Below are 21865 nucleotides of genomic sequence, written 5' to 3' on the forward strand. Positions count from 1 at the left end.
GAGACATCTGTGGCAGGCCTGATCCTGTCCCCTCGAGCCTTTGGGTGCCCTGACATCCCTGGAATCCTAGGTCCCTTGGCTGGAGGTTAAGTTGGGTGTGGGGACATGAGGTGACCCCAGGACCTTGTGGCCCTGAATTGGACTAGGAAACCACTACACGTAGGGCATGAAAGCATGTCGGGGAGAGCAGCCTGGCCACAGCCTTAGCCAACCTTGGGGGTACTACAGATAGCATTTGGTGAAGGGCTGTGTGTGAGGAGCCTAGGGGAAGACACTAAGGAACAACTGTAGGACAGCGAGCCACGGATACCTGTGGGTGCTGCTGACTGAGGTGCTGTGCTGTGCTGTGGAAGCCACAAGCACTGGGTCTCAGAGCAGAAGAGCCACAGGGAGGTCACAGGATCTTATCCTGAATTTAAGATGATGGCTTCATTGCAAGTTTAGTCTGTAAAGGAAAGACCTGCAGTCGTTTCTTCTTGGGGTGTTTTTAACACAGGGCTTCTCTGCTTAGCCCTGGCCCTCTTGGAACTCTCTAGGTCCCTAGACCAGGCTGGCCTGGAACTCACAGGGCTCCTCTTGCCTCTGCCTCCACCTCCTGCGTGTTGGGATTAAAGGTGTGCACCACCATGCTCACCTTTTTACTTTGTTTTTAACTTGCTGTAGCTGATATGCTGGCTCATGGCTGTCATTCCAGCAGTGGTGAGGTTTGAGGCCTGGGCTACATAGTGAGTGTCAGTCAGCCAGGCTCAGAGACAGAGGGAGATGAGATCTGACGCCCTCTTCTGGGGTGTCTGAAGACAACTACAGTGTACTTACATATAATAAATATTTTTTAAAAAAGAAAAGAAAAAATAGAGCAAACTCTTGAGTCAGTCAGTGGGCAGGTCAGCCACGTATGCATGTATGTAATGTCCAACATGGCTGCCTCAGAGCCAAAGGCGACCAGCATCCCCAACATGCTTGTCCTGGTCTCCATTATATATATTATATATCCAGGATAAAGGAGGTAGCTGTGTGCCTCAAAAAGAGAAAAAAGAAAAAGCACAGGTTGTGGATGGGTGGCTGGGCTCCTCCCCATTCACTGTGCCCCAAGTTCTGTCCCCAGCAGCCCCAGGTGTGGCAACAGTAAGTTCAGAATCAGAGCAAATTATAGAGCAAGACCCTGTCTCACAGAGTAAGCAGGGGACTGCAGCTGCAGCTTAGGGAGTGAGCGGGCAAGCAGTGCTCTCCATCCCCAGCACCCAGGAAACCAGACTTTGTGCTAAGCACCAGCTGAGCTTGGTTGGAGGACAGAAGAACACATCTTTTCTTCTAAGTACTCAAACACAGCCTTGCTATTTTATCGAGAGCCGTTGTGACCCAGCACCACCATCCCCCCGACACACACACACTCTGTGCACACACTGTTTTAACATTTTTGATATAGGGTCCTCTGTACCTGAGTGCGTCCTCAGTACTGATAGCCCTCTCCCCCATTGTAGGATGACTGGCTCAGAATGAGGCGTGCCCCTCCTTACCCAGTACATTCTGGGCCTATGTGTACCAAGGTCGTAGTGGAAACAGCCCTGGACAGTAGTTCTGCAGTTCTGCATTCCCGGGGGATATGTGGGAGCAGTGGGCATCCACCAGGATGAGAAAAGGGGGTGTTGGGGTAGGGAAACCTGCAGCAGGTGGCAGAAGAGCCAAGCTAGGCTGTGGGACTACAGACAGGGTTCTAGTGGGGCACCCGAGCAACCTGTGCAAAGGTCCTGAGGCTAGAGAGTAAGCAGACTCTAGGTTAACAATGTCCCCGTGCGGTGAAACATGGACTTGAGAGCCAGCTTAGGCACTAACTAGTGCTGGAGTCAAAACCACCAATTTCAGGGGGCTGGAGAGATGGGTCAATGGTTGAAAGGACTGGCTGCTCTTCCAGAGAATCTAGGCTCAATTCCCAGCACCCACGTAGCACAGACATATATGCACTCAAATCAACAATGTACATAAAAATGCTGGTCGTGATGGCGCATGCCTTTAATCCCAGCACTCGGGAGGCAGAGGCAGGTGGATTTCGGCCGGCCTGGTCTACAGAGTGAGTTCCAGGACAGCCAGGGCTTTACAGAGAAACCCTGTCTTGAAAAAACCAAAAAAAAAAAAAAAAAAAAAAAAAAAAATACATAAAATAAATTAAAAAAAAAAAAAAAAGCAGTGTCACTTCTGTTCTTCAAGGGCTTTAGCCACACCCCCAAGTATTCTAACTCGCCCAAATGTACCACCCACTCTTAAAGTGATGCATCCCGAGTCAGCTCAGGGTGCTCATCTCCCACACAGGCCCTTCCTCACCCTAGGGACCCTGTGGCTAGAGGAAACAACACATGGCTCAACTCCACAGAGCACACGAGCCTAGATAGAGCCAGCAGGTCTGGGGGGACCCCTTCAGCTCCCAGGTGACACAGTGCAAGGCCTGGTCCTGGCTTTGGACCAGGAATCTTCGCATCCAGAGTGGGAGCCTTGTGCGCTGTAGGGACTGCCCTGCAGTCCTGGGGGCAGGCCCTGGGTGGGACAACCCGAGGTTTTCCTTCACATTCCCCATAGCCAGCTGGTCTCAGCGATCTCCCAGCCCTAGGAAGGCGCACTAGAGCCACAAAGGAGCCAAGCAACCCTAAAATCTTAATCCTTTAATTAGTTTCCCTCTTTCCTTCTCTTTGCTTCCATGAGGAGAGAAGAGGGACCTCTGACGCCTGAACATGGCTCATGGCCCCTGGGGTGCCAGGCAGGGTCCTGGGCTCCGGGTCACATGCAGTCCCGGCAGGAGGCCCATGTACTGCTGAGGTCCCTGCAGCTTGGCTAGGCGCGTTGGCTGGGCAGCTCCTGGGAAATGAAGCGGCGTAGGCGCTCCAGGTATTGACTGTACAGCTCAATGTCATTGTGCCCAGCGCCCTCCACCCACAGCGGCTCCACAGCCTTTGGGCAGCGCTCATACAGTGCCAGCCCGTGAGAGAAGTCGATCACCTCGTCCTCTGTGCCGTGGATGATGAGCACCGGTGACGTGATCTTCGACACCTTCTCGATGCTGAGGGAAAAGATGCACAGGCTGGAGCCCCACCCTTTCTCATGCCCCGCCCTTTCCCAGGCTCCGCCCCCATGCTCACTTAGGGAAAGCATCGAAGCAGTAGGTCTTCTTGGTGTCAGGGAAGGCCACCCGCATGCCCGAGGTGAGAGGCGAGTGCAGAACCACTGCAGCACACTCGTAGCGTGACGCCAGATCCACTGTGGGCACAGTGCCAATGCTCTGGCCATACAGGATGATACTGTCTGGGCTGATGCCATACCTGAGCGACAACAGGAGCAGGGTCAGCAGGCCTGGAGATGAGCAACTCCCAAAGCCCTGCCAAGCAGTAGCTCCATGGCTTTTTCCTCAGTCCCTCCCACAGGGTGGGGGTCAGGGTGACAGTGCCTGACTGTGGAAGACTTTGGACCTAAGATTCCAGACCAAAAGTTCCTGTTCCCTTCTGACCCACGAGCAGAGGGCTGTCTCTTCCCAGTGCTGCCTCCCCACCAGTGTGGGTCTCTGGGAATTTAGGAAACTGTGTCCCCGGATGTTCGGCCCAGTTTAAGGTCCCCAGAGTCCTTCCTGCCCAATTAGAAGCTTGCAATGTGGCAGTGCAGCCAGCTCATTCCTAACGCCTCTCCTGCCGTTCCCAGACCAGCAGATCCGTGCGGCGACTTACCCTGGCTGAGCTGCCTAGTGCTGCCCCTGCCATAGTCCCCACCGCTGTCTGAAACAAGCCTCCACAAGAGCCTCCCCTGATGCCAGGCAGGAAGTGGACCACCTAGGGGCAACCCACACTGCACCTGTGCTGATCAGCTCTGCCTGCTCAAGCCTAAACTCCTCCCACCATAGGGGGCGGCCCCTTTAGAGAGTCGCCCCTACCTCAGGAGTTTCCTGCAGTCAGTGCTGTGGGACAATGGACAGAGCTCAGCACACACTGCAGTGGCTCTCCAGACAGTGTGCACAAGGGAGTCAGCCCAGGCAGGGTACAGGCACCTTGGCACAGGGGGAGGGGCACTCAGACAGGTCCCCAGTGCCAGCACCAATAGTGCCTGGGGACCCAGCTCAGTGATACCTGGCACATCTCCAGGGCAACCAGGGCCCCCAACTCCCCAGGGCTGTCAGAGTTCCAGAGCCACCTGGGGCCCTAATCAAGAGTAGGGACCTCCAGAAGTATGGGTGGATGGTCTCAGCCCCCTGCATGGACCCTTCTCTATGAAGGAGAAAAAGGAGCCCTGGTGAGGTGGGATGAGATGGGGTGACCAGGCAAGCAGACTGACAAGGGCACAGACCTGCTGCCTACCGTCACTTGGGCACCCTCTAGTACAGCTTCCTGGCTCTCCTGCCACCTGCCCCAGAGCAAGTTCAGCTAATGGCACAGTCCCTGGCACTTGGGCTACCAACTGCCTGCTCCCATGTTTCTCGATGGCTATCTCCTAGACCCAGGGTCCTCTGTTCACTGTCAGACGAGGTAGAACTTCCCTTTTCCTGTGGACGGCAAGGACCAAGGTCCCATCTGCCACTGACACTCCCCAACACTGCTGCCCTAAAAGCAGAGCCCTCACCTGGTACGCAGGGCCTGCCAGGCTGCATCAATGTCAGCATAGAGGTTCTTCTCCGAGGGCCGGCCAGAGCTGATCCCATAGCCAGAGTAGTCATAAGAGAAGATGTTGCAGCCGATGCGTGTGCCCAGGCCAACATAGAAGCTGCACATCTGGCCCAGGTCCACTGCATTGCCATGCGAGAAGAGAACCGTGTACCTGGGTATGCAGGTGAGAGGGCACAGCACAGCTGACCACCCACACTGAGCCAACAGCACCCACTGTCTCCTCTACTTGGAGCTCCACGGCTGGCCTCCCACAGCATGGCAGGGACTAGCTGGGGATGGGACCTGAAGGCTGTTAAGTCCTATAGCCTTAGGCCTGCCTGTGGTCAGCCAGCAGGCCTTAGACCCCATCTACAGAGAGACCCGCTGTGAGTTCAATCTTCAATAGACACAAGCCCAGGCCAGGAGGCCAAGAGCCCTCTCATGCCCCCATGATACAGAACTGTGCATAAGAAGAGCCTACTCCTTCCAGTGGATGCTCTATTGCTAGGAGGAGGACTAGGCCCCACCCCTGGCCACCAGAAATCTTTTGAGACCCATCCTGTCCAGTTGACCTCTGGACAACCCAGACAGACCTGTAATAAGACAAAGGCCTGTGTCAGGTTAAGGCCATACACCTGCCTGGCCCTGCACAGGTGTCTTCCTGAAGCACCTGCCTGACTCCTAAGTAAAGGCTTGCCCTTTAGACTCCAGGCTCAACCTGGGAAAGCTGTCACCTCTCCACCTCACCCTTTGGTGGAGACTTGAAAGCAAGAACATGAAAGTGGAGTCTCCTGTGCTTTACAAGAGGGGTCAGGTGGGCTGAAAGACAGGGTAGTACAGAACCCAGGCACCCCTGCTGTGAGCCCTGGGAGGGGGCAGCTCACCTGGCACCCGGTACACAGCGCACATACATGCAGGCGATGCGGTTGGCGCGCGCGCTCTTGGTCACGAAGACCTCGATGGTATCCAGCTCGCGCTGGCCGTACTGGAAGTCAGCACGCTCCGTCAGGTGGATCTTCCAGCGCCCGGGTGTGGCCGCTGAGGTCCGCAGGGGACCCGAGGGGGCAGCGCCAGCCCCACCGGGCCCCGGCTCAGGTTCAGGTACCAGAGAGTAGGTGGGATCGGGAGGCAGGAAGGCGAGCTTGGCAGCGATGCGGCCCGGGCAGGGTGGGCAGCAGAACAGGCAGCAGAGCTCGCTCACCGACAGGCCGTTCATGGCGGGCACCGGGCCCGCGCCGGGCCAGGGGAGGGGCGGGGGTGCTCCGAGATGCGGGCAGCGGCAGCTCGCGGGCTGCACACCTCAGTCCCGTTAGGAGGCCGCAGCCGGGCCCCATCGCGGTCCAAGGCGAGCCCCCGGGAGCCTCACAGCCACAGGTCTCCATGCCATACAGTGGGATACCCTGCAGGGGACACCAACATGTAGGTTCCCTCCAGGAATCTAGGGTAGAACCAGGTGCCAGCCTGTGCCAGGCAGGGAGGAAGGCGTGTCCCCACATCCACGGTCTATCTTGATCCTCTTGGCCTGCCCACAACCCTAGCTCTCCCAGGCCTCTGTGGCAGAACTCATTCTATGTATGGCCCCCAGCTTCTGCCATTCCAGCACCCCTAGGCCTATGCCCAGACCCTTCTGTCTGCCCCACCAGTTTCTCCCTCAGTCCTTGAAGGAGTTATCCTCCAGAACAGGTAACAAAGGCAGCTCCAAGTTTTAAGCCAAAGGGATCCAAAGGCTCATTGGCTCCCACGCAGGAGGATGTGGAGGATAAGCCAAGGGGCCTTGGAACACAGAGACAGAGTCCAAAGGAGGAAACAGACACAAAGACCGGGAACAAGGACAGGATGCATGCCAGACACAGGGCCCCACTGACTGGGACAATAGTTTGTCCCCGTGCTTGGGGCCAGGGGTGGGGGGGTCTCCCGCAGGGTCAGGGCAGCTGTGGCCTCCAGCAGCTGCAACCTCAGGGTTCAGTCACCCAACCTCCCAGGCCTGCCTCAGAGAGGCAGCAAACTGCAGAAGGGAAGTGAAATGGGAAGGCGGGGGGGGGGGGGGCCTGACTCCAATAGAAACCCAAATGCTCCATTTCTGCAGGACATCCTAAAATGTGTTCAAGTGACACCAAAGCCACTGCCACTGTATGCAGAGCTGCCAATGGATAGATACAGAGACATTTCCAGAAAAGCCCACAACCATCTCTCATAACCTGAGAGGAAGGCAGAAGACTTCATAGTGCAATTTTGTTTTGTTTTTGTTTTGTTTTTTGAGACAGGGTTCCTTTGTATAGCCCTGGCTGTCCTGGAACTCAGAAATCCGCCTGCCTCTGCCTCCCAAGTGCTGGGATTAAAAGCGTGCACCAGCACACCTGGCTCATGGTGCAATTTTAACAGGATATCAACCTACACCTGGGTTTTAGGTCACAGCATATAAATCCACAGGGACAGAGAGACATGGATAACAGGCAAAGGGAGACACATGACACTCAGGCAGCTGTGGGTCCACACACACACATTTTTGGATCCCTGAGAATCTGAGGTGTAAGACCACTGGTGAGAGGGATATCCCAGTCCCTAACAATTCAGGGACACACTGAGAGGACAGCTATGACAGCCAGAGCAAGGACAAAGATAGTACCAACAAGTCCCCAGCTCCCAGGTAGCAATTCTCAAAGATGCAGATGACACCAGGTGTCTCCAAGAGACACCAGGCCACACCTGGAATCTACAGCACTCCTAGAATGGAGTTGGGAGCACTTCTAGCACAGAGCAGGTGGGAACCAAGACAACACCAGGCCACATCTGTAACTGGGAGCACACCTACAGAGCAGGTGGGGACCAGAGACTCTGTCCAAGACCCTGAATAGCCCAGAACAGGCTATCAGTGAATGACCCCGCTCCAAATATCCACAAGGTCAATGTTTAGAGACACTGGCTTTATAATCAAGGCCTCCTCATTTAACACCCCTTAGACACAGAGGGCTTGGAAGGACCTGTGGTCCAGTGAGAAAGAACACCTGACCAAGCTGGAGACAAAGTGAACCAAGGCCAGGAAAGGGAGTGCTGTCCCTCACACTCCCCTCCGGGTCACTCCCATCATCTTTAAGCCTGCTGGTTCCATCAACCACCACCTGAACCTTTCCCCAACTGCACTCTAACCTTACGAAGGTCCATCTCAGCCGCCGCTATCATTCCGTGTCAAAGGCTTGGCCCTCGCTACTTTGACACTTTCTGCAGCACACACCTATTGAGTGACCTCCCTTCTAGAGTTGTCCTTCCTCCTCCTAGTCACAGACCTCATGCCTAGCCACACATCTTATCAGGTGTGTAATTTCTGGGGTCTCAACCTGCAGTATGTTTTCTAGACAAGTCAAGCAAGGGGAGGCCTCAGTTTCCTGCCTGTGGCTGTCCCTACGTATGCCAGTATCCTGAGTCTGCCATATGGGGAGGAACTCTCAGTCATGATTCCAGATACTTCTACAGTTAACTAGTTCTCCATCCTGCATGGGGCAGGACCTGGAAGACCCACTTCCACTCAACAACCATGTGCAGGGCAGCCAGAGAAAATAAAGCTGTGGAAGAAAGACATTAAAGACATAAGCCTCTGGGACCTGCCAGTGTTATATGGAGAGGACAGACAGCATGTGGGACCTCATGTCACAGATGGGGCCACTGGGTACTGTAAGCCGGGATTATTCACTCACTGCCACAAAGCCCAAGCATTGTGATCACAGACATAAAACCAGGCCCTGGTGTTACAAGCAACCAAGCTACTGTAAGGGCTCTAGGATGACCTACATATGACTGTCTGCTCTGGCATGCCTCACCGGGCCAGTCATAGTAGGGAGGCAACCCTCTAGGAGCTGAAGAGTTCAAAGAATGTAGGGTTGAGGGAGGTGGCTCAGCAGGTAAAGGCACTTGCTACCAAGTTTGAAAATCCGATTTGGATCAGGGGACCAGCATGGTAGGAGAGGACTGACTTCAGGAAGCTGTCCTCTGCGTGGGCGCACACACGTGAAAAAAAGGAAATAGCTCAGTGACAGAGGACCGCAGAGGTAAACCCGGGCAGCAGGAGAGGATTCGAAAAACTGCAAGGGCTCCCAGGGGAGCAGGGTCTGCTCAAGCTGCACCCTCAGCAAGAGGGTGCTTCAGCAAGAGGGCTTCATCGTGGGGGTGATGAGGAACCATAAAGGAGTCCTGGGCTGCAGAAAGGAAGCCTGCAGTGGGCCCCCGCTGGCAGGAAGACGCCAGGTGAGTGGCAAAGGTGGCCGGTGAATGTCAGCAGACAGATGTAGACAGAGAGGGTGTGGGACAGTGGCCTGGGTCTGCGGCTGGCCCGGGCGTTTCTTGGGGACACAGCCGTGTCCTGAGGAGGTTAAGCGACTGCTCCAGGATCGCTGCACTGGGACATGGGGATGCCAGGGACACGGTGGGTGCGCTGGTCTCACAGCCATCCCCGGAGAGCGCAGGGAGGTCTCGGACGCAGGGCCCCCGCTCGATTCGGCCCCACACCATAAACCGCCGCAGCCCGCGCGCGCCCGCCCGCCTGCACTCACCGCCGCCCGCGCCCGCCGGCCCGGGGGCCGCACTCCATGGCTCCCGGCCGCCCGCCCGTGCGTCCGTCTGTCTGTCCCCCGGGGACCCCGACCCAGCCTCCTGCACCGCCACCACCGCAGCTCCGCCGCGGGCGGAAGTGAGCTTGACCTAACACCGCCCCCGGAAGTGATGCGAGGCGAATGCGCAAGCGAGGAGGCCTCTGGCTGTTTATGGGGGCGGAGCAAAGCGACCGCGAAGCGGATTGGGTAGGTTGTTGTGAGGGCGGTACATGTGCTGGAGGTGGGGCCATGAGAAGGAGGAGTCGGATTTCTGGGCGGGGCTCAAGATGGAAGGCGGGACTTGGTTATGCGGGCGGGGCTTTATATGGGGGCGGGGCCTCAATAGAAGTGAAGGTGAATGGTCTGAAGAAGCTTGGCTGGCGACAAGGTGCCCGGTGAAGAGCGGTCTGGGGGCGGGGCCTGGAATAAAGGCGGAACCGAATGGTCTGGGGGCAGGACCTGGATAGGGTGTGACTTTGACCGGAGTAGGGCTGCGTTCAGAGGATGGGATTTGCATTCCCAGTTGATTGGTTAAATTATCCTTGCCTTCCCCCTCCACCCCATCTGCTCATCCCCTCCGTGAATTCCTGGAAGAGGCAATAAAATGAGTTTCTCTCAGGATCTCAAGACAGGAGCTGGAGAGGTGTTCACCCTTTAAGAACACTACACATCCCAGGACCCACAAGGTGGTTCTCAACCACCTGTAACTCCATTTCCAGGAGAATCTACTCCCATTTCAGGCTTCTTCAGATACCCGACAGACACATAGGCAAAACACCTTTACAACCCAATTTTTTTTATTTTATGTTTATTTATTTATTATATGTAAGTACACTGTAACTGTGTTCAGATACTCCAGAAGAGGGCGTCAGATCTCGTTGTGGATGGTTGTGAGCCACAATATGGTTGCTGGGATTTGAACTCAGAACCTTCGGAAGAGCAGTCGATGCTCTTACCCGCTGAATCATCTCACCAGCACCCTACAACCCAATTTTATTTGTCTGTGTATTTACATTACTGCGCCATGGAGCGCCTGTGGAGGTCAGAAAACAGTTTGTGGGAATCCTCTCTGTTCTACCGAGTGAGTCCCTGAGATTAAACTCAGGTTTTCTGGCAAGAGTCTTTTACCCACTGAGCCATCTCACTGGCCCTCGTTTTGAGTTGAGTGTAGGGGGCAGAGGGTGTTCTTTATCTGTTTATTTTATATGTATGTGTGCTTTGCACTCATGTGTGTGCACAACAAATGTACCCAGGGAGGGGGTGTCAAATTCCCAAGAACTAGAGTTATGGGCAGTTGGGTTGCTGGTGAGCCACTACATGGGTTCTGGGAACCAAACCCAGGTTCTTCACAAAAGCAGTAAATGTTCTTTGTTTCTTGTAGTCTTTCTCTTTGTATCCTTGGTTGTCCTGGAACTCATTCTAGTCCAGGGACTTGAACTCAGAGATCTGCCTACCTCTACCAAATGCTGGGATTAAAGGCATGCACCTTGAATTGCACCCACCTACTGTACATGCTCTCAACCATTGAGCCATTCCTCCAGCATCCCCGACTAGGTTTTTTGTTTTTTTGTATTTTTGGGGTTTTTTTTTGGGGGGGGGGGTTCAAGACAGGGTTTCTCTGTATAGCCCTGGCTGTCCTGGAACTCACTCTGTAGACCAGGCTGGCCTCGAACTCAGAAATCTGCCTGCCTCTGCCTCCCAAGTGCTGGGATTAAAGGCGTGTGCCACCACCGCCCGGCTCCCCGTCTAGTTTTTTAAGACAGGACCTCATGCTATATAGATCAGGCCAGTCTGGAACTCATTGTGTAGTTCTGTTGTAGCCTTCAAATTACTGATGCTAACTCTGTACAGTTAATTGTCCTGCTTCTTGGAAGCCTCACCAAAGAAGACTGCACTGTTGTGTACAGACGGTTTGCCTCTGCGTCCCCGTCCCCCGTCCCCCACCCCCCCCACCCGCGCTGCAAAAGCTCCCATCTTCCCGCCCTTCCGAGCCAGCTGTGTAGGCAGCTGGTTTCTGTGCTGCATTCCCTCCCTGGCCGCTCTGAGGAAACCCAGCCTGGCATTAGAATGGCACTGCTCATAAACCCCCCCCCCCCTTAATGAAAACACCCCGAGGAGCCATATGCTAACTTGAGACAGCCTCCCTGCCTCTGCGTCACAAAAACTAGCTCTCCCTCTGATAAATGAGTGAACTATTCAGATACCTGTCCTTGGGACCTTAACAAACTCAGCCCAGTGGCACATACACCTTTCATCCCAGCACTTGGGAGGTAGAGGCAGGCAGATTTCTAAATTCGAGGCCAGCCTGGTCTACAGAGTGAGTTTCAAGACAGCCAGGACTGCACAGAGAAACTTTGTCTCGAAAATCAAAACAGGAAAGAAAGGAAAGAAAAAAGAAACAAAACAAAAAAGTAACAAATTCAAGATTAAGGGTCCAGGTTTAAATCATATAGAAAAGTTAATCGGAGGTCACAGACAGTTATGGCTGGACATAAAAAAATTAGTTCCGGGTGCTCAGTGGGTAAGAGTACCCGACTGCTCTTCCGAAGGTCCAGAGTTCAAATCCCAGCAACCACATGGTGGCTCACAACCATCCGTAGCGAGATCTGACTCCCTCTTCTGGAGTGTCTGAAGACAGCTACAGTGTACTTACATATAATAAATAAATAAATCTAAAAAAAATTTTTAAAAAAATTAGTTCCTGATAACCCCACAAAAGACACTCCTTAATCCCCCTCCCAGCTTAAGTCCCTTCCCACCAAAAGGTATCCTGGTTGAGTTACTACCTGCTGCCTATCCCTGCCTCCTCACCCTAAGCATTCAAGGAATTCAAGCATACTGCACTGTATATAAACTCAATGTTTAAGTGGATGGTTACAGTCATCTATTGCATGGAACACAGGGCCCCTAATGAGGGAGCTAGAGAAAGTACCCAAAGAGCTAAAGGGGTCTGCAACCCTATAGGAGGAACAAAAATATGAACTAACCAGTACCCCCCAGAGCTCGTGTCTCTAGCTGCATATGTAGCAGAGGATAGCCTAGCCAGCTATCAATGGGAGGAGAGGCCCTTGGTCTTGCAAAGACCAAGTACAGGGGAATAACAGGGCCAGGAAGCAGGAGTGGGTGGGTTAGGGAGCAGGGCAGGGGAGCTATAGGGGGACATTGGGGATAGCATTTGAAATGTAAATAAAGAAAATATCTAATAAAAATAAATAAATAAAGCCAGGCGTGGTGGCACACACCTTTAATCCCAGCACTCAGGAGGCAGAGGCAGGCAGATTGTTTAGTTCGAGGCCAACCTGGTCTAGAAAGTGAGTTCCAGGACAGCCAAAACTATACAGGGAAACCCTGTCTCGAAAAACCAAAATAAACAAATAAATAATAAAATATAAATAAATAAATAAACTCAATGCTTTCTGGGCTCATTATCACATGCCAGTGGAGGCTTGCAATCTGAGTCTAGACTCAAAACGATAATAAAAAAGACTTTTGCAAATTGCAGCAGACTTCACAAATTTTGGGCTCATCTGGGTTTCCCACAGACTCAGGGCATAACAGTTCAGCCTAGGCCCTCTCACGCCACAATCCTCCTACCCCAACCACCATAGTGTTAGACTGACAGACATGAGCTACCGTGTGAGGTTGAGTCAAGTTGTTTTTCCAGCGGGAGAGGACACCATCTCAGGTGGCCTAGGGTAGTATTGAACTCTTGAAGTCCGCCACTGGATTACTGAAGTGAGGGGTGGCCATCACCACATTCTGCAGACTACATTCTCATTCCTTTCTCCCCTACCCCATTCCCAACCTCTTTTGAGACAAGAGTCTCATATAGCCCAAATGGGCTTGCTCTGAACACATACGGAGGGGTAGCTGTGTTGAACTTCTGATCTGCCTGCCTCAGCCTCCCAATTACTGGGACAACAGGAGTCTCTGGCCCAGGGCTTTATACTACACTAGGAGTCTAGCAACTGAACCTCATCTCCAGTAAGTTTTGTTCAAGTATCCACTTATCTATCTAGCCATCGGTCCATTGTCTATCTATATAAGTATCCATTATCTATCAATCTATTTCTCTATCTAATCATCCAACCATCCATTATCTATTTGAGACAGAGTCTCACTATGTAGCCTTGGTTGGCCTCCAATTCCCAGAAGCCACTTGCCTCCACCTCCCCAGCTCTGGGATTAAAGGGGTGCCCTACCACTGCCTGGCTCTTGCTTGTTTTTATAGACAAAGTCTCTCTGCAGTCAAGGCTGGCCTCTTGAAGGCTGTGATTCCAGGCACTCAGCTCCACACCACACCCACATTTATATGTAACACTCTGTGAAAATGGCATGGGCAAGCAAGATGGCACCTGCCAACAAGCCTGCACTCCTGAGTTCAATCCCTAAGACCCACACAAAAGAAAAACTGACTACTGCAGGCTGTTCTCTGATTGCCACACCATGGCATGCCTGCAGACACATACAAAAGAAATAAAAAGTCACACTCGGGCTGGAGAGATGGCTCAGTGGATAAGAACACTGACTACTCTTCCAAAGGTCCTGAGTTCAAATCCCAGCAACCACATGGTGACTCACAACCATCCGTAACAAAAGCTGATGCCCTCTTCTGGAGTGTCTGAAGCTACAGTGTACTTACATATAATAATAATTTAAAAAAAAGTCACACTCTGGGCCAGTGAGATGGTTCAGTGGGGGAAACCAACCAACCAACCACTGTGCACACACCTGTGGACTAAGTCACCTGATTTCCAGGCTCACCAGAGATGGGAGGAGAGAACCAGCAGCCCCCACAGATGCCCTCTGGCTTCCATGTGTACATCCACACACATGCACATTACATAACGACATAAATAAATACACAGGTACAAACAAATAGAGTAACAACGGAGACCAGTGAGATGAGAGCTACCTTAGTGTGAAGAGGGAGAGACATCAGCCCCGATATCAGTTCATGGGAGCCACTTGCCAGAAAAGAACACAGACTCCATGGAGTTTCTTAATGCCACATCCCCAGGAACACTAAATGAATAAATATAATAAAATTTAAAAATAAATACTGCAGCCGGATGAGGTGGCCCACTCCTTTAATCCCAGCACTCAAGAGGCAGAGGCAGGCAGATTTCTGAGTTCAAGGCCAGCCTGGTCTACAGAGTGAATTCCAGGACAGCCAGGGCTAAACAGAGAAACCCTGTCTCGAAAACCAAATAAATAAATAAATACTGCATTAAATCAAAATTAAAGATTTTTAAAAAAAGGTTATTTCAGCCAGTGGCATACCCCTTTAATCCCAGCACTTCAAAGGCAGAGGCAGGTGGAGCTCTGACTTTGAGACTAGCCTGGTCTACAGAGTTCCAGGACAGCTAGAGCTACACCAAAAAGCCCTGTCTTGAAAAACAAAACAAAAAACTTAAATTAAATTAAAAAAAAAACTGGGTGGTGATAGCTGCTGTCTCCATGTCCCTCTGTCTGCCTCCCTGTCCCTCTCCCTGTCCCTCTGTGTGCCTCCATTTCCCTGACTGTCTCAATGTCCCTGTAGGTCCCCATGTCCCTCTGTCTGTCTCCATGTCTCTCTGTCTATCTCCATGTCCCTGTCTGTCTCCATGTCCCTATGTCCCTCTGTCTATTTCCATGTACCTCTGTCTGTCTCCATGTCCCTCTGTCTGCCTCCATGTCCCTGTCTGTCTCCATGTCCCCTGCTGTCCCCATATCTGCTCTGCAGAGATAAACTGCTACTACAAAACCAGAATCCTAGCCGGGTGGTAGTGGCACATGCTTTTAATTCCAGCACTCAGGAGGCAAGGACAGGCAGATTTCTGAGTTCAAGGCCAGCCTGGTCTACAAAGTGAGTTCTAGGACAGCCAAGGCTATACAGAGAAACCCTGTCTCGGAAATAAAAACAAACAAAAACAAACAAACAAACAAACAAACAAACAAAAAACCAGAATCCTCCTGGGCTCTGTACAGCTCTGCCACCACTGCCCAAGACTTCCAGCCATGTCCCCAGGCTTGCCCAGGGCTGTTTGGATCTGCTGTTGGATTGCTTCAGATCCAAAGGCCATTAAAGCAGACACTTCCTTTTCCTGGTGACTTCTCTTTTGTTTTGAGACAGGGTTTCAATATGTAGACCAGGCTGGCCCTCAAGCCCACAGAAACCGACCTGCCTCTGTCTAGGTAAAGCCAGGATTAAAGGTACACCATTAAGCTTGGAACCTGGGGATTTCTTTCAACCCTGTAAATCCCTCCAGAGCCCTCTAACTCAGGGCTGGGAGGAGCCACAGCTTGCTGAGCCAGAAAGCTAAGCCAGAAAGCCAAGCTCCGCCTGGGAGAAACCCACAGGGAGTGAAAGAAATGGGAGGGGGTGTTTGGGGGTGCGGATGACCAGGGACACCAGACCACATTTGGTAGAATATGACTCAGCTCCCCTTTGTCTCCATGAAGCATGTCCTGCCCTCTCTTCACAATGCTGCCCACCTACCCTGGGACGTGCTGTAAAAGGAAATTTCACTGTTGTAGTCAGACATAGCAGTACACACCCAAAATGTCAGTGCTCTGAAGGAGGCTGAGGGACGCACAAGGTCAAGGCCAGCCAGAACTGCACAGAGACATATCAGAAATTAAAACACTGGCTCTGGGATGGTGTGGCAGGCAAAGCATTTATTTATTTTATATATTTGAGTACACTGTCATTCTCTTTAGAAGAGGGCATCAGATCCCATTACAGATGGTTGTGAGCTACCATGTGGTTGCTGAGAATTGAACTCAGGACCTCTGAAAGAGCAGTCTTAGCTGGAAGTGCTCTTAGCTGCTGAGGCATCTCTCCAGCCCCAAACCCTACTTTTAATAATGTCTTTTTCTTTTTGGTTTTTCGAGACAGGGTTTCTCTGGCTGTCCTGGAACTCACTTTGTAGACCAGGCTGGCCTCAAACTCAGAAATCCTCCTGCCTCTGCTTCCCCAGTGCCACCACGCCCAGCCTTAATGGTTCCTAAATGCTTCAACCTCCCTCCTAGCCCACTACTACCAGAGGTAGTGGAAAAGAAAGGTTATTAGGATACAGAGGAAGTGGACCCGTTTAGAAATAGCTCTTTGGGGCGATTCCAATCTTTGCTGTTCTCAGCCCAGTCCACTCAGTAGACACCACACACACACCAGCAGCAGTGGCACTAGCCAGCAGAAACAGCCAAGTCTCCACCAAAGCTCTACAAGTCAGCAGGAACAACCAGGACCAGAAGAGATGCCAGAAATTCTCTGTCATGCCTCTCTCAAAGAAGGGAAGATCAGCGGAGAGGAAGGCACAAAGACTGGAGACCAAGAAGTGTCATAAAGCTAGTTATGCATGCCTGCAGTCACTGTCCTTTGAGTCTTATTTATACTTCTTCCAAGCATTATGTGTCTTCCCACACGTGCCTCAGCAGCAAAGTACTTGAGTCTGTCCTTGCAATACTCCACCTGAGTTTGTATTACATCGCTCTGCCAATCTGCCCGAATCCTCAGAAGCAGCTAGTAACTGCCAGAACACCACCAGAAGTTTCTTGGTGTTTCTTTATATGAAGTCACAACACACAATGACCATCAAGGAATGGCAAGGCATACCAATACTGTGCTACAGCTCTGAGCCCTTTTCTTCCTTCCTTTATTTGTTTGCTATTTGTTTGTTTGTTTGTTTGTTTGTTTGTGGGGACAGGGTCTCTCTGTGTAGCCCTGGCTGTCCTGGAACTCACTTTGTAGACCAGGCTGGCTTCGAACTCAGAAATCCACCTGCCTCCTGAGTGCTGGGATTAAAGGCATGAGCCACCACGCCCAGCTGAGTCTTGTAGTTTTTAAAACATAGTACCAAACATTCAATTTACCAATGACGACTCAGGAGCCAGATGTTGAGGTGAAAGCCCGATAGCTTAGAGAGGCACAGAAAGCACCCAGCTGACCTTCCTCCTCCACTGATGTCCGCAGAGGGACACAATGTCTCACGTGCCTTTCAATTTAGAGCCTCTCCTTCCTCTTTTCCTGGGTTTTCTTGGATTCACTCCCTGTCTGCTGACTGTTGGCTCTGCCTCGTGACCTAGCTTCACTTTACCTGGCTCTTGTTTACCAGAAGCCTTGGGTTAAAGGTGTGTGTTAGGGCTGAGCCACACCATAAGAGGAAACAGGTTTTTCCAGTTCACAGTCTCTGGGTTCTCGCTGGGATCAAATATGCTGCAACAGAGGCTGGTCTCAGTTTAGTGTTCTTGCCTTGGCCTCCTCAGAGCTGGGATCACAGGCTTAAAGGCACCACCCCACGATTCTTTTCCCATATTACAAAGCAGGTTCCAAGTCCTGGTTGTCACAAGTGTTCAACTGGAGGCTGTGCCTTGAAGCTGCATTTTAAGAGATCATATCTAGATGTGCCCAGATCATGGGTGATTTCAAGGGGTTGGGAGTGGGATGGTTCCTGTAGAGTGTAGAGGCAAGGCAGGAAGTGGGAAAATCTTTTTTTTGGGGGGGGGTGTTTCGAGACAGGGTTTCTCTATGTAGCCCTGGCTGTCCTGGAACTCATTATTCTGTAGACCAGACTGGTCTCGAACTCAGAAATCAGCCTGTCTCTGCCTCCCAAGTGCTGGGATTAAAGTGCGCCACCACCGACCTGTCAGAAGGGAATTGTTAAAATAGAACTACAGAGAGGTGTCATGCAGATGGCTGATGGACTGGACAGGCAGTGAGGGAGGGGCAGAGGAACCCCAGCTGCTTCCCTAGACTGGGGATCACGCCTATCCTCACACCCAGTCCATGAAATCTATGCCCCTCTGTCTTTTGGTGGTCAAACAAAAGGTATTTTACAAAGCAGGCAAACAATCACACTGAGCCATGCCCTCAGCCCCTCACTGGGAGATTCTAGGCAAGGCTCCACCCCTGACCATGACCATAGTCCCCTACTGATAAATTCTAGGCAGGGCTCCACCCTGACCAGGTTCCCAGCCCTCTTTGTACTCCCCCCACCAACACCCCAATTTTTTAAGACAGGGTTTTTCTATGGAGTCCTGGCTATGAGTTACAACTCATAGAGATCCTCCTGCCTCTGCCTCCCAAATTCTGGGATTAAAGGTGAGTGCCACCACTGCCTGGCAAATTAAAAAATAAATAAATAGAAGTTAAAAGGACAAATTGGCTTTGAGATGTGGATCAGAGGTAGACCTCCTGCTTAGAATCCACTGGGAGAATAGAATGAGACACTCTTCCTCAAGATAAGTGAACAATTATCTGTTCACTTCAAACAGGAACAGTCACAGCCCAAACCAAGGACACTACCAAAGTCTAACTTGGTGAACTATTAGTTTTATTGGGGTTACTTACAAGAGTATGGGTAAGGGACTACTTACAGCAGCAGAAAAGACTCAAAGGTGACAATTCAGGAAAGCTGGGGACCTGGAACCCACAGCACAGCCTGCAGTCTGCTCAATAGGTGGGAGGGGAGAATGACCCTCCAGGCAGCTAAGCTAGTTTCTGCCTTTTCTAGGAATTTCTGCTAATCTAATGGTGTCCCTCAGCAGTTTTTAAGGCTTGAGGAGGGAGGGGCCTAGTGAATCTGCTCAGTTTCAGGGACTTCTTGAAGCTACTAAATTGTTTGTCTTCTGAATATCAGAGCTTCATTGCAGGATCAAATGTTTCATATCCCCTGAGAACATCATTTGCTTTTTTATTCACTGGGACTTAAAGAACACTCCTCTAAGGTGGTTGTGGGTTTTTGGGATTTTTTATTTGTTGTTTCCTCTCCTTCCTTCCTTCCTTTCTTTCTTTCTTTCTTTCTTTCTTTCTTTCTTTCTTTCTTTCTTTCTTCCTTCCTTCCTTCCTTCCTTCCTTCCTTCCTTCCTTCCTTTCTTTCTCTCTCTCTCTCTCTCTCTCTCTCTCTCTTTCTCTCTCTCCTTTCCTTTCTTTTCTTTTTCTTTTTCTCTTTTCTTTTCTTCCTTTTTTTTTTTTTTTTTTGAGTCAGGTTTTCTTTCAGAATCCCTAGCTGTCCTGAAACTCCCTGTGAAAACCAGGGTGGAATTGAACTCACAGAGATGTGTCTGCCTCTACCTCCCAAGTGCTGAGATTAGAGGCATTCACTCCCAGTTTACACAAGAGAGGGTTTTTTGTTTGTTTGTTTGTTTTGTTGTTGTTTTGAGACATGGTTTCTTGGTCTAGCCCTGGCTGTCCTGGAACTCACTCTGTAGACTAGACTGGCCTTGAACTCAGAAATCAGCCTGCCTCTGCCTCCCGAGTGCTGGGATTAAAGGCATGTGCCACCATGCCTGGCTCTAAGATAGGTTTTTGGTTTTGTTTTGTTTTTTGTTTTGTTGTTTTGTTTTGTTTTGTTTTGTTTTCAAGACAGGGTTTCTCTGTGTAGTCCTGGCTGTCTTGGAACTCACGCTGTAGACCAGGCTGTCCTCGAACTCAGAAATCTGCCTGCCTCTGCCTCCCGAGTGCTGGGATTAAAGAGGCATGAGGCGTACGCCACCATGCCTGGCCCAAGATAGGTTTTAATTCAAAGAGAAACTGCTGTACAGCTGAGGGGCTGGGGAAGTGGTTCTGAGTGGAGCCTCTGCCTAGACTCTGCCAGTGAGGGGCAGGGGCATTGCTCAATGGTGAGGGCTTGTATAACATCTTTTAAAGATATCTTTTTAAAAAATTTTTATGAGTATTGATATTTTGCCTTCAGGTTTGTCTGTGTAATGGTGCTAGGTCCCCTGGAAGGGCAGTGCAGTTACCTCGCAGGTACAAGCTGACCTGGTGCTGAGAGTTGAAGCCGGGTTCTCTGGAAGAGCAGGCTGTCCTTTTAACCACTGAGCCATCTCTCTAGCTCCCTTGCATAGCATCTCTTAGAAAACTTCTCTGCATATCTATCTGTCTCTGTAACACATGCCAGCCTAGCACCCATCGAGGCCAGGAGAAGTCATTTGGTTCCTTGAAGCTGGAGTTACAGATGGTTGTAAGCCACCATGTGGGTGCAGGGACTCACATCAGGTTCTTCTGGGATAGCAATCAGGGTTCCCCATTGGCAAACTGCCTTTCTAACCCTGGCAGAGCATTTTTAAAAATATTTATATCAGTGCCTTGCCTTTGTGTATGTATGTGCCTTGTGCACACAGAGGTTTTAAAAGGCATCAGACTTCCTGGAATTGCAGTTAGGGATGGCTGTGAGCCACCATGTGGGTGCTAGGATCTGAACCTTCATCCTCTGGAAGATCAGCCAGTGCTCTCAGCCACAGAGCCATCTCTACAGCTCCTGGCCTAGCATTTCTATGGACCTGGGCTTAGTCAAAAAATATTAAAGAAACAACATGGGTTTCCTGGTGGCCCTGTTTTGGTGTGATGACCCAAAACTTGGTTTTCTTCCCAAGACCCTTGGTTCACATGGCTTCCTAGAAGCCAGACACTGTACCTAAGGGTTCTAGCTTCGTTTTTTTGTTTGTTTTTCGAGACAGGGTTTCTCTGTATAGCCCTGGCTGTCCTGGAACTCACTCTATAGACCAGGCTGGCCTCGAACTCAGAAATCTGCCTGCCTCTGCCTTCCAAGTGCTGGGATTAAAGGCGTGGACCACCACCACCCGGCTTGGGTTCTAGCTTTGTAATGCTGGTCATATCCACACTAATCTCCCACTTATCTGTCTTGCAAGCAGCCATACACCAAACTCATGGGACCTACTCTGCTCTGATAAGCTGGTCACAAGGCATTCCTTATTCCAGAAAGATTGTGTTTGGCAGACAGGCCTAGAAGATTGCAAACAGGTTGATCCTGGAGCCAACCCCAGGCTCTCTGGTGCCACTTTCTACCTTCCTGCTGGTCAGGGCTCAGCCAGGCAATCTGCTGTTTATGTCCTAAGCCACAGAGGAAGAAGGACCCTGGGAGAGACTCAGGGACTCTGGCCTGGGAATGACATGTTGGGCAGATAAAGCTACACTGTGAAACTCTTTATCTAAAACAATAATTAACTAAAAGGTATTAATGTTAGGTCATCTCTCCTGCCTCTATTACTTGTTCATTTATTTTCTTCATCTTTTGTTTTTGTTTTTTAAAGACAGGATCTGTCCTGGAACTCCCAGTGATTTGCCTGCCTCTGCCTCCCAAGTGCTGGGGTTAAAGGCCCTCGCCCCAACCATCTTGAACTTTTGTTCTCTTGTATCCACCCCCAGAGTGCAGGCATGACCAGCTTGTGCCATGAGGAATGCTATGTATGGAATCCAGGTTCTCCTGGGTGCTAGGAAAACACTCCATGAACAGCCCCAGCCCCAGACTTATTCAGAAGTTCACATATCTGTTTCACCCATGTACAGATGAGGAGAATGAGGGCCTGAGTGGACCTAAAACTTCAGACTACAGTCACTTTCCAAGCAGTAAAAGTGATTGTTCACCAGCAACATGGGACTTTACAGAAGTATGATGGCAGATGCTCTTTGAGTGACTAATGGCCATAGAGTCTCCTTCTGCCTCAAGTCTTCTCTCTGCTGATGTCTCAAAGTGTCACAAAGGGGCCGAGTTCAGTGCCATCCCAGGATCTCAAACCACAGTATTCTACTCGCTGCAGCACACATAAGAAAACCCCCTAGACTCAGCAAGGCCTTGTGAAGCAGCCACGCGCACGGCCTTAAGGGAAATGTAGTCGCATCGCGCAGGCCCCGCCCATGGAACTACGCTCCCGTGGTGCCCC

The 21865-nt window shown here is 51.1% G+C and overlaps 1 protein-coding gene across 4 annotated transcripts; it reads right to left on the reverse strand.

Moving 5' to 3' along the window:
- Nucleotides 1-2634: 2634 nt before the first annotated feature.
- Nucleotides 2635-9327, reverse strand: Abhd17a (abhydrolase domain containing 17A). Of its 4 annotated transcripts, NM_145421.2 has the most exons (5): nt 9161-9327; nt 5501-6016; nt 4594-4788; nt 3129-3308; nt 2635-3049 (listed from the first exon to the last, which is right to left on the reverse strand). In NM_145421.2, exons 2-5 carry the CDS (start codon nt 5830-5832, stop codon nt 2824-2826), a joined length of 933 nt encoding a protein of 310 aa, NP_663396.1. In that variant the 5' UTR covers nt 5833-6016; nt 9161-9327; the 3' UTR covers nt 2635-2823. The 4 variants fall into 4 exon arrangements, with proteins under 4 accessions (NP_663396.1, XP_006513567.1, XP_017169383.1 ...); XM_006513504.2 differs by lacking the exon at nt 4594-4788 and having other exon boundaries at nt 2636-3049; nt 9161-9322; XM_017313894.2 differs by lacking the exon at nt 9161-9327 and having other exon boundaries at nt 2636-3049; nt 5501-9137.
- Nucleotides 9328-21865: the final 12538 nt, after the last annotated feature.

This window comes from Mus musculus, chromosome 10 (genome assembly GCF_000001635.26).
Source record: "Mus musculus strain C57BL/6J chromosome 10, GRCm38.p6 C57BL/6J".
NCBI lineage: Eukaryota > Metazoa > Chordata > Mammalia > Rodentia > Muridae > Mus > Mus musculus.